Genomic DNA, 15,801 nt, shown 5'->3' with positions numbered 1-15,801 from the left:
AGAACAGAGCCTGGCACTCAGTGGGTGATCATTAAGTATCTGTTAAATGAATGAATTCCCAGCCATGATGCTTTCTCTTCCATGAAGCCTTCCCCAGATCACTTCAAGCAGGAGGAAGGAAGCCTCGCTCCCCTGAACCACCACAGGCAGGTAGGAGAAGCTAGCCTGAAGGCCACATGACCTGGGTGGACGTCCTCGGATATTCCTGAAGATCATAAGTTTAATCACAATTAGAAGATCTTTGACTTTTCCTTTGCTCTGTATTATCTGGCTATCCCCTGTAATGGCAGCCCTGTGATGGCAGGGACCCCATCGTCAAGTTCACCAGCACATCCCCGATGCCTAGCACAGCACCTGGCACAGATGAGGTGCTTAATAGAGTGTTATCGAATGAATGAATGAGAGAATGACCACCACACCTCCCCACAGGCTCTCTCTAGGGCCTGCCATCAGCTGTTTTCTCCCTTTCTGCCCCATCCACATTACCTGGAAATCATCACACTTTCTTTGTCAGAGCGATTTAGCTCCTAGGTAGCACTCAATCCTCCCCCAACCAGGACGTGTGTCCAGGGCCAGTGCGCCTTTGATAACCAGGGCTCTTCCAAAATCCTTTCCATGCCTCCCCATTGCCCAAGTTCAACCTCATACCATAGTGTTAATCAGGGTCCCAAATATGATCTCAGTCACAGGGAAAAGAATGCTAGAAGGCAGAAACCCTGGGTCAGAATCCCAGCTCAGCCATGAACTTGTCTCGTGGCTTTGCGTAGGTCACTTAACCACTCTGAATCCTAGTTTTGTTCTGTGTTTTGTTTTCTGTGAAATGACTTCAATAACAATGGCTCTGTACTTCATAGGCTTGTACCAAGGACCTGGTGAGGTAGAGACCGGACAAGCTTTGTAAACCACAAAGTGCCTTGCAGGCAGAAATTCTCTTTTTGGCTTCCTGTGCCATTGCTCCTGCCATACTCTTAGCTCCAGCTGAATAAACCTGTTCCCTGTTCCCTGAACAGATTCTGCACATCACCTCTGTGCTCTTACTCACACTGCTTCTCCCCTGAGGAATGCCACCCCCTCTCCTTCCCCAGTTGCCATCCTCCTTCTGAAATACCCATCTTTTAAGACTCAGCCTCCTCCACAATTATTCCAAAAGCATGTAATCCCACCCTTGCTTAGGTCCCCCTAGAGCATTGCGTTCACCTCTCTCGGCCCTTTCCTTTTTTTTTTTTTGCAGTACGCGGGCCTCTCACTGTTGTGGCCTCTCCCGTTGCGGAGCACAGGCTCCGGATGCGCAGGCCCAGCGGCCATGGCCCACGGGCCCAGCCGCTCCACGGCACGTGGGATCTTCCCGGACCGGGGCACGAACCCATATCCCCTGCATCGGCAGGCGGACTCTCAACACTGCGCCACCAGGGAAGCGCCCTTTCCTTTTATTTTACCTCCCAAAAAGCTGAGATCCTCACCCAGGCTGCTTCAGTGGAAGACAGGGTCTGAGGAACCTGCTGAGTCTCGTGGTTCTAGCCTAGAACCTGTGTCTTCATCTCCCGCACTGGCATCTATGAAAATCTGTTTGAGGAAAAGCCTTGAAGACTAAGAGCCTGAACTACGCTGACGTTCTCTCTTTTCTCCTTCTTGGGTTGTGTTAGAGCCCGGCTGAGAGAGAAGACAGAGGACCTGGATCAGGTCTTCTTCCTCTGAAAGCCACTTTGTAGGCTGTGCTCCTTTGTAAGGCCACCAAGGCCCACGCAACAGTCCTGATGAGTCAAGGAGACCTGTAGGAGGTTGTGGGCGCTCCCTGTGTGTCCTTAGGCAGCAACATTGAACCTACTGGAATTCATTAAAAGAGAGGTTACATGGGCTAAAAATGGAAACGGTTCAAAAAACCCCTCAAAACATTCACAGGCATGGGTCCTTGATGCCTTGCTAATGAGAAGTGCCAGAAAGAAACAAGAAAACAGCCAGTGATGGCCAGTCAGAGGCAGAGAGAGCCCAGTGCTGCTCCAACCATGAGGACCCCCAAGAAGCTTGTTAAAATGCAGCTTCCGGGGACTTCCCTTGCAGTCCAATGGTTAAGACTCTGTGCTTCCACTGCAGGGGGCGCGGGTTCGTTCCCTCGTCTGGGAACTAAGATCCCGCATGCCAAAAAAAAAAAACGCAGGCTCCTGGGCCCTGTCCCCAAGGTTTTCTCTGTGGTACAGCTTTGGCACATGTATTTTATTTTCATTTTATTTATTTATCTTGATATATAACATGCACATGCTAGAAAATTAAAAGGGTACAAAATGTTAGTAATTGTTGAAGCTGGGTAATGGAAACGTGGGGGTTCGTTATACTATTCTATTTTTGTATACACTGAAATTTTCCATGATAAAAAGTTTTTTTTAAGGGGTACAGTGAAGGGACTTCCCTGGTGGCGTGGTGGTTAAGACTCTGTGCTCTCAATCGCAGGGGCCTGGGTTCGATCCCTGGTCAGGGAACTAGATCCCACATGCATGCCTCAACTAAGAGTTCAAATACCACAACTAAGGAGCCCGCCCACCGCAACTAAGACCCAGTGCAACCAAATAAATAATTTTTTTAAAAAAGGTATACAGTGAAGTTCAAAATTAAAAAAAAAAAAAGCAAGTCTGTCTCTCTTTCCCTCCCTGGTCCCACAGTCACCCTGTTCCCCAATGCTTAACCTTCCAGAGATGAGACAGTCTATACCAATGGCCTCAACCTGGCTGCACGTGGGAAGCTTCAAAAGATATTAATGCTTGGCTACTTCTACCCCGTCCCCCCGCTCCTAGAGGTTCTGATTTACAGGACTGCAGCCAGGCCATTGGGATTTGTTCTTAAGCTTTCCAGATCACCCTAATGTACCGCCAATGTCGAGACCCACTTGTCTTGTTTACAAACATATGTGCAAAAGTACATATTCACACAACTGGTTGCAGCACACTCTGTGCATTATTCTGTACTTTGATATTTTATGTAACACATCGTTGTATTTGTTCTCTATTGCTGCTGTGACAAATCACAACAAACTTATTGGCTTAAACAGCACAAGTGTGTTATTTTGTAGATTAGAAGTCTGATAGGGGTCTCAGTGGGCCAAGCTCAAGGTTCATTCCTTCCTAGAGGCTCTAGCAGAAAATCTGTTTCCTTTCCTTTTCCACCTTCTAGGAGCTGCCCACTTTCCTTGGTCCATGGCTCCTTCCTCCATCTTCAAGGACAACAACATCAGGCTGAGTCCTCCTCCTGCTGCCATCTCTCTGACTTTCTCTTCTGCCAGCCTCTTCCACCTTTAAGGACACTGTGTCCTTGTGATTACATTGGGCCCACTCAGATAATACAGGATAATCTCTCTATTTTAAAGCCAGCTGATTAGTGACCTTAACTCCATCTGCTACCTTAATTCTCCTTTGGCATGTGCAGTGGACTGACTGAATGTGACACCACAAAATTCATATTTGAAATCTTAACCCCCAGTGTGATGGTATTAAGAGGGGCCTTTGGGACTTCCCTGGTGGTCCAGTGGTTAAGACTCCGCACTTCCACCGCAGGGGGTGAGGGTTCCATCCCTGGTCAGGGAACTAAGATCCCGCATGTTGTGCAGCACGGCCAAAAAAATTTTTTTTTAATTAAGAGGGGCCTTTGAGAGGAAATTCAGTCATGAGGGTCGAGCCCTCATGAATGATTGGTATTCATGCCCTTATAACCGGGACCCCAGAGAGCTCTCTTGCCCTTTTACTGCCATGTGAGGACACAACGAAAAGATGGTCATTTATGAACCAGCAAGCAGGCTCTCACCAGACACCAAATCTGCCAGTAACTTGATCTTGGACTTCCCATCCTCCAGAACTGTGAGAAATAAGTTTCTGTTGTTTAAGCCATCCAGTTTATGGTACTTTGTTACAGCAGCCCAAACTAAGAGAGCACGTGTCCTAACGAATTCACAGGTCCCAGGTATTGGGATGTGGACATTTTTGTGGCGGGGGTGGGGGTCGGGATCATTGTTCTGCTGCCACATCACAGAAATTTGTCCAAACAAGAGGAAAGTACATTTAGTGTATTTTTAAAAAGATGATCTTATGTGTAGCCCAGTTTGGGAACCAATGCTGAGGCCCTGATCAGAAAGAATCTGCAAGGCAGACTAAGGAGCTCTGACCCGGTTTTACTATTTAAATATTCTCCTTAAATAAAAAACAAGAAAACAAAAATATTATTTATTTGAGACCTGTAACCTAGTCATGTACATCCAGGCCTTCCTTCTCCCCACAGCCACAGGGAGGAAACATCTTGTATACTCCAAATATAGCCCATGGAAGATGTTTAGCAACTATCCCTGGAAGGAAGGAAGGAAGGAAGGAAGGAAGGGAGGAAGGGAGGAAGGAAGGGAGGAAAGAAGGAAGGAAAGAAGGAAGGGAGGGAGGGAGGAAGGAAAAAAAGGAGAGGGGTGGGAGCTCTCCTTACCCATCCTCCTGACACTGGGTCTGGTTTCCCATCTGCCTCTCTGAGTAAGCCTGTTTTTTCTTCCTCTCCAGCCTCTCTTGCTACTTCCAGACCCCTCTACACATGGGTTCTGTGATATTCAATAATACCCTGGCTGTCCTCATTTTGTCATTTCTGAGTACCAGGCACTGTACTGGGCACAGGGCTGTGCCTCGCTGATGGCAGGTAACCACATTCTGGCCTATGTTCTGGGTACAGGCATGGCTGGGAGGCTGCATAAGAGTGCGTTGAGAACACAAGTGCTGGAGCCAAGTTCATATCCTAACTCTGTCACTTAGGGAAGTCCCTTAACCTCTTCGTTTCTCAGTTTCACCATCTCTAAGATAGGAATAACAATATCTACCCCGTAGGATGTGGTGAAGCTTAAAAAGCCTAATGTGTACAGAGCACTTACAACCTTGCCTACCACATACTCAGTATTTGCTGTTGTTACTATTATTGTATTTCCTGATACCAGATCAAGCGCCTTTTGGATGGAAGGAATGCCATCTATCCATCTTTGCTTCCCAGTGGCAAGCACTGAGTATTGGGTGCAGAAACTATGCAAAAGAGGGCTTTTGAATCAAAGGGTATAGGAATTCTCTGGCGGCCCAGTGGTTAGGACTGTGATGAAGGATCAAGGTGTACATGGTTTCCATGTTGGTACCCTGGGTGCAGCTGGTCTCTGGGATGCTTGGAAGAATTTGAAGGTGAGAATGGAGAGTCAGTAATCAGACCACAGATACCGGTAAAGAAAACGCACAAGATTGCTTTCACGTATCCAGAACTTTTGGAAAAACTCTGATACATACCTGGTTGAACCCCCAGGAACTCACAATAAAATACTGTATTACATTTCTGACGTGTTGAGGAGAGCTTAGCATAGTGAACTTGGAATTGCAGGGAAAAGATGGAGTGTGGTCAACACAGTGTCAATAGTGTTAGATGTGGGCAAAGAGGACTCCTCCGGAGGGACCTGCCCTGGCCCTCCTCCTGCCATGCCCCTCCCCACGAGGCACAGTTGCAGGACCAGGGAAATGTGACCACCCAGAGCTTTTGTCACCATCTCATCCACTAGACCCTGGACTCCCTGTCCAAACAGACACAAGCCTGCTTCAAGGGCTTGTACCAGCCTCTCACCAGGTCCATTCTCCCAAAGGTGGGGCTGCCATGGTGCACACCCTAAGGCCCGAGCGGTTGGTGGCCAAGGGGCGGGTGGTGTCTTGCAGGGATATGATGGCATGTGAGGTGCGGGCTGGGGTATCTCTTGCAATGTGGGAAAGAATCAGGTGGGAAAAGGGGGACGGCCTTGATCATGGGATGGTTGGCTTTGACAACACTTTGTGGCACAGACCTGAGTCTGAGAATTCTAAATTTGAACTTGGCCTTCCAGGAAGTTATATGAAGGTAGGAAGACAGAACATATTTGAGCTTGGCTTAATTTATAAGAAATATTAAGACATGGCATGGCATGTGGGCCTCCATTTGTATTCTTGCCTATGGCTTTGCAAATGAAAGGAATTTATTTTTTTAATTATTTTTTTGGCCGGGCCGCACAGCTTGTGGGATCTTAGTTCCCCGACAAGGGACTGAACCCATGCCCTCGGCAGTGAAAGGGCAGAGTCGTAACCACTGGACCGCCAAGGAATTCCCTAAAGGAATGTATTTTAGTACTCGATAGACCTAAACTTGAAGATCTGGGCAAGCCATTTATTGGTGATGTGCCTTGGGCAATTTACTTGGACTCTCTAATAATACAGATGTCAAGGCTCTCTCAGTTGCAAGTAAGAGTATCCCAACTCAAACGGACCATCATAAACAGGAATCTATTGGCTCTTATAACTGACAGTCCAGTGGTGGCAACCTCAGGTGTGTCTGGATCCAGCTGTCTAAACAAGCAGCATCCTCAGCACAGCATCTCTCTACATCTTTGGCTGCTTTCCTGTGTTGGCTTCATTCTTGGACAGGACTACACGTAGTTTCTTTACATCCAACTTACTAAGCAATCCCAGCAGAAAATTAAACATATTTTCACTTTTCTAGAGTTCTGGCAAAGTCCAGGAATATGCTGATTGGTTATATGCCCACCATGGAGGGTCTGAGTCTATCCCCTATAAATTGTACAGATTAAGATTTGGGGAAGTGGGACTTCACCAAATAAAAACTAAGATGTGGTTGGTTACTGGGTTTTGCTGAGGCAAAAACAATAGTGAGTTGGTAGGGATTGAAGGCTTCGCACTCGACGTTAGCCACTATTAATGTGACCAAGAAAATGAAAATGGACTCAAACTGGGTATGTATACTGAATAGAAAGCAAGTGGAAACCACATTCATTTCCCAATTGCCCTGAACCCTGGGATCAGAGTTGGAAGCTTGAAGAAATGAAGACTTGGACATACAGTCACAATCTCAAGAAGACATTCCCAGGTTTGTGTGTATGAATCATGCTTTCGGTTGCTGTGGCTGATTCTGCGGTGCCAACCTGTTCTATCAGTGGGCCTCAGCCTCAAGAGCTGTGTGCTCAAAACAAGCCAGGATCACCTGGAAGACGCATATTTCTGGAATTTTGTAGAGGAGAACATGAATCCCAAATTACTGTTTCTAGATATGTGGCCAATTTGGGGCAATGTTGGGTCTCTGGTATAACCTATAATCATTTTTTTAAAATATTTATTTGGTTGTACCAGGTCTTAGTTGCGGCAGGCGGGCTCCTTAGCTGTGGCATACGAACTCTTAGTTGCGGCATGCATGCGGGATCTAGCTCCCTGACCAGGGATCGAATCCGGGCCCCCTGCATTGGGAGCACAGAGTCTTAACCACTGGGCCACCAGGGAAGTCCCAACCTATCATCACTGATAACTCATCACCAGAGTATGTGCTTCCTACTTACCTCCTATAATCTCTAATTGCAGAACATCTTTTTTGTTTTTGGCTGCACAGTGCAGCTTGCGGGATCTTAGTTCCCCGACCAGGGATCGAACCCGTGCCCCTTGCAGTGGAAGCATGGAGTCGTAAGCACTGAACAGCCAGGGAATCCCCCAGAACATCTTTTAAATAAGAGTATTCTCATTACCTTAATTGAAATTGATGAAGACTATCAACAGGCCTTTAGATGTGCACTTTTGTGGTTTAAATATTTTTTTCTATTTTTGATGACTGATAAAAATAATCTATAAAGCACCATTTTAAAATATTTCCCCAAATTTTTATTTTGAAAAATTTCAAACCTACACACATTGAAATAGTAATATTTAAGTATTAACACTGCCTTCACACACAAGGATTTTTTACCAGAAAACCACGGTGGCCTCTAGGCTACATGAGTATCTAGGTAACTTCTCCATGCTTACAAGAGAAGCAGCCTCATCTTTAGTGAGAGGAGCTTTCTGTCCTCAGGAAGTCTCTGTATTGACTTTTTTGTAGTGCTTTCATTCATCTTATTAGAAGTTCATAGCCCTGCAAAGCACGAAGGACAGGATTTATTCCCATTTTACAGATGAGGAAACGAACTCAGAGAGGTCAAGTGATCTGTCTGTTCAAGGTCTCAAGTCAGTAAGTGCCCCAGCTGAAATTGGAACTGAAGACTTCTGACTTCCGTAACTCAACATTCTGTGGTCACTTCCTCTCCTGGATATACGAGAGTAAAGCCAGAGCCAAGCAGATATGCAAAGTGTTTTAGTCTCATTCTTCAAACAATCAGAAAGCAAGTATTCACCAGGACCCAGGTGCATAGTATTATCAATCAGAAGTCTATTCTTAGGAACATAAAACCACAATACACAGAGGGTACTGAAATTTCTGTCAACTGCTCTGGTTTGAGTTCAACATTTATTGAGTGCTTACTCTATCCCAGGTACTGTGTGTGGGATACAGAGCAAATAAGACCGACAAGGAGTCTTGTCACATTCCAGTGGGTTAATGAACAATCCAGAAGCTGCCAATGAGACTGCTGGTCTGCATCCTGCCCACAGTAGCATTCTGTTTGGTCCCCACGGTGCCTAAGTTTTTCTGTTTATAATGAATTGCCAACTTCTAGCTTCTCTGAAACAGGCAACTTCTGCTGGAATCCTGAATATTAAGTCGCAGCCACGCCTGCCCCTTACCCAGGACACATGCCCCCTAGAGATCACTTCAGTTCCATTTCCTACTGTCTTACACCCAGACGACTGTGGCCCAAATCATCCACTTATATTACCCACTTGACATCCATAATCATTTAAACTGAAAACCCCTGAAGCCAACAAATATCCAAACAAGGTAATTTCAGATAGCATTAAGTAATGCAAAATAAAATAAAATAAGCTAATGTGATGGATGCGATATGATTGGTGTAAAGGGCTACTTCAGATTGGGTGGTCAGGGAGGGTTTCTCTGAAGTATAATCGAAACTGAGAACTGAATTATGACAAGCATGACAAGACTGCCAACAGAAGGAAAAAAAATGCTTCTAAGCAAAGGGAAAAGCATAGGCACAAGTCCCCCTCGAGGCTGGAAATAACTTGGCTTGGTGGAGGGAAGTGGTAACAAGGTCACGGAGGAAGGAAGAAGCCAGATTACATAGGACCTTGTAGGCCATGGTGAGAGTTTTGGATTTTATTCCAACTGTGATGGGGTGTCTTTTCAGGGTTTTAACTTGGGAACAATGGGATCTGGTTTACATTTTTAAAAGATCACCCTGCTACGTAGAAAAGTGACTTAACAAGGCAAGAGAGGAAGTAGGGAGGCCAATGAGGAAGCTATGTTATAGCAGTCCAGTAGGTGACAGTGGCTAGAACCAGGATGGTAACAGAAAAGATGGAGAGAGGTAGCAGATTCAGGATATAAACTGGAATGTAACCAAAAGAATTTTCTGGTGGAGTGGACGGCAGTAGTGCAGTAAGGCGGAGAGAGTATGAAAAGGGAGTAACTAAGGATAACTCCAAGGCTGTGACTTGTTCAAATATCTCTATGAGTTGGGGGTGACTAGCAGAGGTCCCAGTTTTAGGGAGAGGGAGGAAGAATTTATTCTGGATGAGTAAATTTTCCCTAGGCTCAAGTCTTCCTAAGATTCCTCATTTCCATCTCACATCCAAGCAGTCCTCAAAGTCCCAAAATTTGAACTGCTAAATACCTAATCTATCAAATCTACCCTTCAACTTCATATTCATTGCCTCTGTCCTGATTCAATCCTCTCTCTCGCTTTGACTTTTACAACAGCCTACTCCAGCTATGAATAAACTAACAAAAGCACTTCACGGGCATGTGAACCCCTCTCCCACCTGCCACCTCTGATGGCAGAAACCATGTCTTATTCATACTTATCTCCAGGGTCCAGTGCTGCGTGCTAGGCACAGAGTAGGCACTCAAATGTCTGGTGAACTGAAAAGAAGTTCTCCTCAAACAGGATATAACCTCCTGGAAGAGAAGAGCCCTATCTCGGGATTCTGTGATTCTCCCACGCAACTTAAAGCAGAACCAGATATGAAATGTATGATCAAGTCCCAGAAACTTGGCCTTCCCAAGGGATATGTTTCTTTCTAATTGAGTTTCAAACTGCCCTGTTTTAACCCTGTAGTTAATAACTGATATGGAACAACAGGTAACATATGTTATGACTCTTTTCTACTCTTCTTCCAAATCTAGGGACTTCATACCCTCATACTCTCACAACATCTTTGTAATGAGGTCAAGAGATAATTATTCTCCATTTCACAAATAAGAAAACTGAGGCACAGAATGAATCCCTTAATCACTTTTGGATGAAGTGAGGTGCTTTGCTGGGTTAAGATCAGCCTTTCCCTGAGCCATACCACAGTTATGGAATTGGAAGATTTCCCAATCTCCCATCCCTGCAAGACTGCTGGTTAGTACTCAGGTGTTCCCTAGGTTTTGCCTCCACAGTTACAAGCTTCTTTGTCGTTTTTTTTTTTTCCTTAGTTCCCCGACCAGGGATCAAACCCAGGCCCCCTGCACTGGGAGCACAGAGTCTTAACCACTGGACCGTCAGGGAAGTCCCACAATTACACACTTCTTTGGATAGCAGGGTGTGTTGCCACAAGGTCAAAGACCATGTTCTCTCTTTCTCTTCTAATTACCACTCTCCTCAGCGCCTGGTGAAGACAGATTCCACCCCTTGGGCCCAGGAAAAAGAGAAGCACCTTGGTCGTTAGCCTGGGAGGTCAAGTAAGGCCAGGAGTCACACCAGCAAGAAGAGAGAGAGAGATCTAAGTAGGCAAGAATAGTTTCAATGGGAAAAAGGAGAGAGGAGTCACCATTAAGAAAATCAGCACACCCCTTTCAAAAGGCTTCCAGCTCGGGAGTACTTGGGAAGAGCCGGGACAGCGAAGGCAGAAGGCCAGATCCTTCCTGCTGTGCCCTCCCATGAGTCACTTCCTCAAGGCACCCAGGCTCTTCAGGGCCTCCTGGGCCTGCGTCAGCTGCTGCTGTAGCCTCCGGCGGGTGCTCTCATTGGAGGCCCGCTTGAGGAGGCCCTGCATTTCTTCCATCACTGCCCGGTAGCCAGGGGTGTTGTGGAAGAGCCGCACTGCGCGGTCCCCACAGGAGGCCAGAAGCCGGCCAGTGACGTCAAAGGACAAGTCACTGATACACTCCCCATGGACCTGCTCGAAGCACTCCTCCTTCTCACCCCGCCGGCTGTTATAGAGATGAATGCTGCTGCCACTGGCCAAAGCCAAAACCTGGGCGTCAGGCGAGAGTGCCAGGCGGCACGGCATGGTGCTTGCTTCTTCAAAACGGCCTGTCCTCAGCAAGTAGGGGTCCTGCTGCTTCTTGTATTCCACATCTGTGTCCCACAGTTTCCACGTACCATCCTTGGAGACAGAGGCCATCCTGCAGCAGGGAAAGTCACGGCTCTAGCCCCAACACACCCTGGAGGGGAGGGCACTGGGACAGTGCTAGGGACGCCAGCTAGGAAGCCAACTCCACTGCTATGTCTACTTCCTGCTGCGGGCCAGGCACCCTCCCCCCGCAACTTCAGAGCCACTGCAGAGAATGGCAGAAGGATCCTGGACGCCAAGAGGGGCTGCAAGTCACGTGTAAGAAATCAGAGAGGAGTCACTCACCTCCGGGAGTCATTGGAGAAAGCGAAGAAGTGGACGGCTGCAGAGTGGCCCTTCAGTTCAAAGGCTCGCACAACCTCCTGGAAGTCCCCTTTTTTCCCAAAGCAGACTTCCCAAACTTTTACATCTGGGGTGAAGCCACATGAGGCCACAAACCTGCCATACAACCCAGGTTGCATTAAAACTTAATTTTAAGGGCATCTTTTTCTGCAAATCCGCCAAAACTTTTTCCTGAGAAAGTTAATTAATCTTGTGCCTAAAACGCTACCTTTGAAAACTGCTTTTATACATGACCTCAGTCCATCCTCACAGCCAGGCTGTAAGATACTTAGTACCCCCACCCCAACCTCTTAAAAACTATGGATGGAGAAATAGAGACTAAGGACTTGAATCTAGGTGTCCTGATTCCACACTGCCTGCCCCTTCTGCTCTCTGAAGCTGGCTCTCTGCTCTGTCCCCAGCCCCCCAGCCCCAACCTCTGCCCATGCCCGAGGCCAAAGTCCCTCCTTCCTCACCTGCTACAAGGGGATATAGCAGCAAATGTATTGTGCATCTGGTTGGTGTTGATGGTGGACAGCACCTGACCTTTCAGATTCCAGATGATGATAGTTGTGTCACTGGAAGCAGTCATGATGAACTTCCCTGAAGGGCGAGAGGAGTGCCATGGGCTGAGGTCCATGACCTGATCGACTGACTTATGAAGGCATCTGCTGCCCAGTGTAACGTATCCACGCTTCCCTCCCAAGCCAAGGGTCACCACAGATAAGGATTTGGCTGAAGACTGTGGCTACTACCTGCCTCCCCCAGGGGACTTGCTGTGGCTCCCAGGACTCCAGGGGAGCCCAGAGCCAGGGCCCTTTTTGTCACACTGGGGCTAAGCATAACTCTCAGGCTGCATTCGCTCACTCAGTAAGTAAAACTGGGTCCATTCCCTCTTGCCTTGGGCAAGCTCCATCCTCTGAGTGCCTCACCTGTGTCAGCAATGCCAATGTTGACGATGGCTGCCTTGTGCTTTTTAGGAAAGTCCTCTGGGGTGGCCGTGAAAGTATAGCCCCCATCCTCTCGCTTGGTCATCTTGAAGACACGGAGGGTATCTCCGTTAGCCAGCCAGACGATGAATGCTCTAGAGACAGGGAGCAGACAAGTCTCTCACTCCTTTGGGCACGGAGACCTGTGTGTGCCAGGTCCTATGCTAGGCAGGCTCTGAGGAAAATCAAGATCTCCCTTCAGGACTTATAGTCCAGCCTCACAACTTAAACCCTTAATTCAAAATCTCTTAAAACTCCTTACAAGGTAAGCCTCTCATAGCTCTGGCTCCTTTAGCTTCTCTCTAGGGTTTAGAAAACCACTAGAGCTTCCAAGACTACTCTGGAAGTCAGGCTTTGGTACTTCCCAAGGAGGAAGAGATCTTCCCCTCTCTGCTTCCTTGCTATGTAGCTCCGTAGGCCTCCAAGGAGCCTCAGGTGGTGTTCAAGCTGTCTGGATGTTCCCTTTCTGCCACCTCAAGGGAGACCCTGGGTCCCCCCTCACTACCCTAAACAAGGTATGGGAAGGACATAAGCTTGGGTCAGGGCTTCTGCAGGCAAACCTGGGGATCCCTCCTGTCCCACCTGCAGTCAGGGCTGAAGCGCACCAGGATGGCATGGTCCAGCTCCACATTTGCTCTCATGCTGCGGTGCTCCCGCTGCAGGAAGTCCTTGGTGCTCCAGATGCGGACAGTACGGTCATCTGCACAGGTGGCCAGGTACTTGCCATTGCTGCTAAAGTCCATGCAAGATATGATCCCACTGTGGCTCTAGGGGAAGGGTTGCAGCAAGTATGAACAGGAACCCCTTGGGCAAATGGGGAAACCCATGCAGCCATGATTCTGGAGCCCTGTTGCTTAGATTAACAGCAAGCTGCTGATGGGATGTGATGAGAAGGGATAGGATGGGGCATCCCCACTGACTTTGGTCAGAGGCAGAGGGGTCTGTAACATGCACAGAATACTACAAAGGAAAAGTCTACGGGGGTTTGAGTCTCTGTATACATGTCCTGTGCATGGGCACCATGTACCTTCAGTGTTGCAGCCAGGAGGCGGTGGGTGAAGTTGTGTTGCTGAGGCTTTTCCTTGTGAACCCGCTGATGTTGTTTCTGCTTCTTGGATCTCAAGGACTTGTCAGGTGGAAGTCCATTTGCTCTTTGGCCTATAAGGAAGGCCCATGTCATTCGTCCATTCACTCACTCGATAAGCACTTACTGACCACCTATGATTGGCACTGAATAGAGGCATAAGAGATGACCAGATATGGCCCCTGTCCTCAAGAAGAGAGGGATATGGGAAAAAAACAGAGGCTTTGTGGAATCAGACCTGGGTTTGCATTGCATCTCTACCACTGAGTGACCCTGAGGAGGCTGTTTGCTGTTAGTGTATATAACATAACCATAGAGCACCTCGTTGCACATCAGAAAAGGCGCCCTCTCAGGGCAGGCACAGCTCAGCAAGTACACAGAATGGCCAGTGGAATGCAGATTCTTGGCCAGACATCTCTAAGTGGCGGATAATGTGCACACCGGAATCTAGTGACCCTGATCTCAGGTAATTGCCCTGGGCCTTGGTTTCCTAAAAGAGAAGTTGAGAATTGGGTGAGATAATATATACAAAATGACAAGCACAGTACCCAACACAAGCATTAAAGGGCTCAAAGGAATCCCAGAGAGAACCCAGAGGTGAGAGGTAGTTGACGTGAGTTGAGTACATCCCGTGTGCTGGAAATGGTGCCAGTCATTTTTGTATCAAATAGCTAACTTAATTGAAAATCAGGCCAGGAGCAAAGCGGGCATATGTTAGATCGCTACAGATGCTCCTCAATTTCTACAGGAAGAAAGCTCCGAGGCCACATACAAAGACAAATCTGCCTGCCCTCCGCTTGCCTCTCCAGCCTTGTCTAACAAGCCCTCCCCTCTCCCCTCCCACTACAGTCAAACCAAATGCTGTTCCAGGCCTCCTTGGCTTCATGCATGTTGCCATTGCCAGGAATATTCGCCCTCTCTTGGCCTCCTGGCAAACTCTTACACGTCTATCCTTCAAGACCCCACGTCAAGTGTTCCCTACTTGACACCCCCCCGCCCACCGACAAAAGCAGGGCTGACCACTCCCACCTTTGGGTTTCCTGTGTCTAGTACTGACCTTCCTATGAAACCTACTACACTATATTTTTCCCTTACAGTTTCACCTGTTCTTTTTTACCCGACACTGGACTCCCTAAAGGAAAAGACCCCGAAGCCTACAGGAGGTGGCAGGTACTCAATAAATGCGGCATGTCGGGGAACCAGAGCGTTCACAAATGAATGTCCGTCCCCTCCTCCCCGTTTTCAGAAAATAACGAACAAGGAGCGCGCTGGAGAGTTTCCTAGCGTCCCCGCAGCAGCCCCGGGGAGAAGCTCAGGCTCCGAGGGCAGGCGGCTTAGCCTCGGCCACGGAGAGCTCGGTAGCGCGGGGCCTAGGTTCTAACAGGTCGTTCCAAAGTGAAACTGATGTCCCAAGAGGAGAAACTGAGGCCGGAGGGAGGGCGGGATCTCTGGCACCCCCGCAGGCCCAAACGGCCGGTCGGACCCCGGGGAGGCCGGGAGCGACAGGTCCGGTGGGTCGCCCCCACGCGCCCCCGCCCCACTAACCTGCCGACCGGCCGCACGTCTCCTGCTCCGCGCGCAGCCACCCCCGCGCTACCGCCGCCGTCGCTATCAGGGCCAGCAGCCCGAGCAATAGCGACAGCCCCATCAACTCCGGCATCTGCAGCAGCTCCATGTCGGCAGAGTCGCTGCCACCTCAGCCTCTCGCCTCGCGAGGGCCTGCACGTCTCCGCAGGGCGGTGCACGCACGTGGGGCGGGGCCTGGCCGTTAGTGCGTCCCGAGGGGCGCGGCCTGGTCTTTGGCCCGTCTCGGGGGCGGGGCCTGTTGGTGGAGCGTCCCGAGGGGCGGGGCCTGACCGTCGGGCATCCGGAAGGACGCGGCCTGGCTATTTAAGTTCGTCTGGCCATTGAGGCTGTGTGGCCTCACAGGGTAGGGGGCAGGTGATGCAGACTCTGCTCAGGCCTCCCCTTGAAGAATTTACTGATAATCGTTATTAAAGGCGTTATTCCAGTCGTCATCACATTGGATCCTTTCAAGGAGCCATGGGACCTATTATTACTCCCATTCAACAGGTGGGAAAGTCTTCTTAGTATCAGGGGAAATTCAGATGGGCTTTTACTGTTAATGGAGAAGGGAAAGAGTATTTCTGGAATTAGGAGG

At 48.5% G+C, this 15,801-nt stretch overlaps 1 protein-coding gene across 1 annotated transcript; it reads right to left on the bottom strand.

Moving 5' to 3' along the window:
* Positions 1–4,178: 4,178 nt before the first annotated feature.
* TBL2 (transducin beta like 2) lies at positions 4,179–15,373 on the bottom strand. The gene is made up of 7 exons (XM_004268794.3): positions 15,186–15,373; positions 13,584–13,714; positions 13,139–13,323; positions 12,500–12,651; positions 12,044–12,170; positions 11,532–11,684; positions 4,179–11,298 (listed from the first exon to the last, which is right to left on the bottom strand). Exons 1-7 carry the CDS (start codon positions 15,313–15,315, stop codon positions 10,836–10,838), a joined length of 1,341 nt encoding a protein of 446 aa, XP_004268842.1. The 5' UTR covers positions 15,316–15,373; the 3' UTR covers positions 4,179–10,835.
* Positions 15,374–15,801: the final 428 nt, after the last annotated feature.

This window comes from Orcinus orca, chromosome 16 (assembly GCF_937001465.1).
Source record: "Orcinus orca chromosome 16, mOrcOrc1.1, whole genome shotgun sequence".
Lineage (NCBI taxonomy): Eukaryota > Metazoa > Chordata > Mammalia > Artiodactyla > Delphinidae > Orcinus > Orcinus orca.
The sequence above is the reverse complement of the archived record's forward strand: the minus strand, read 5'-3'. Positions and strand labels throughout refer to the sequence as shown.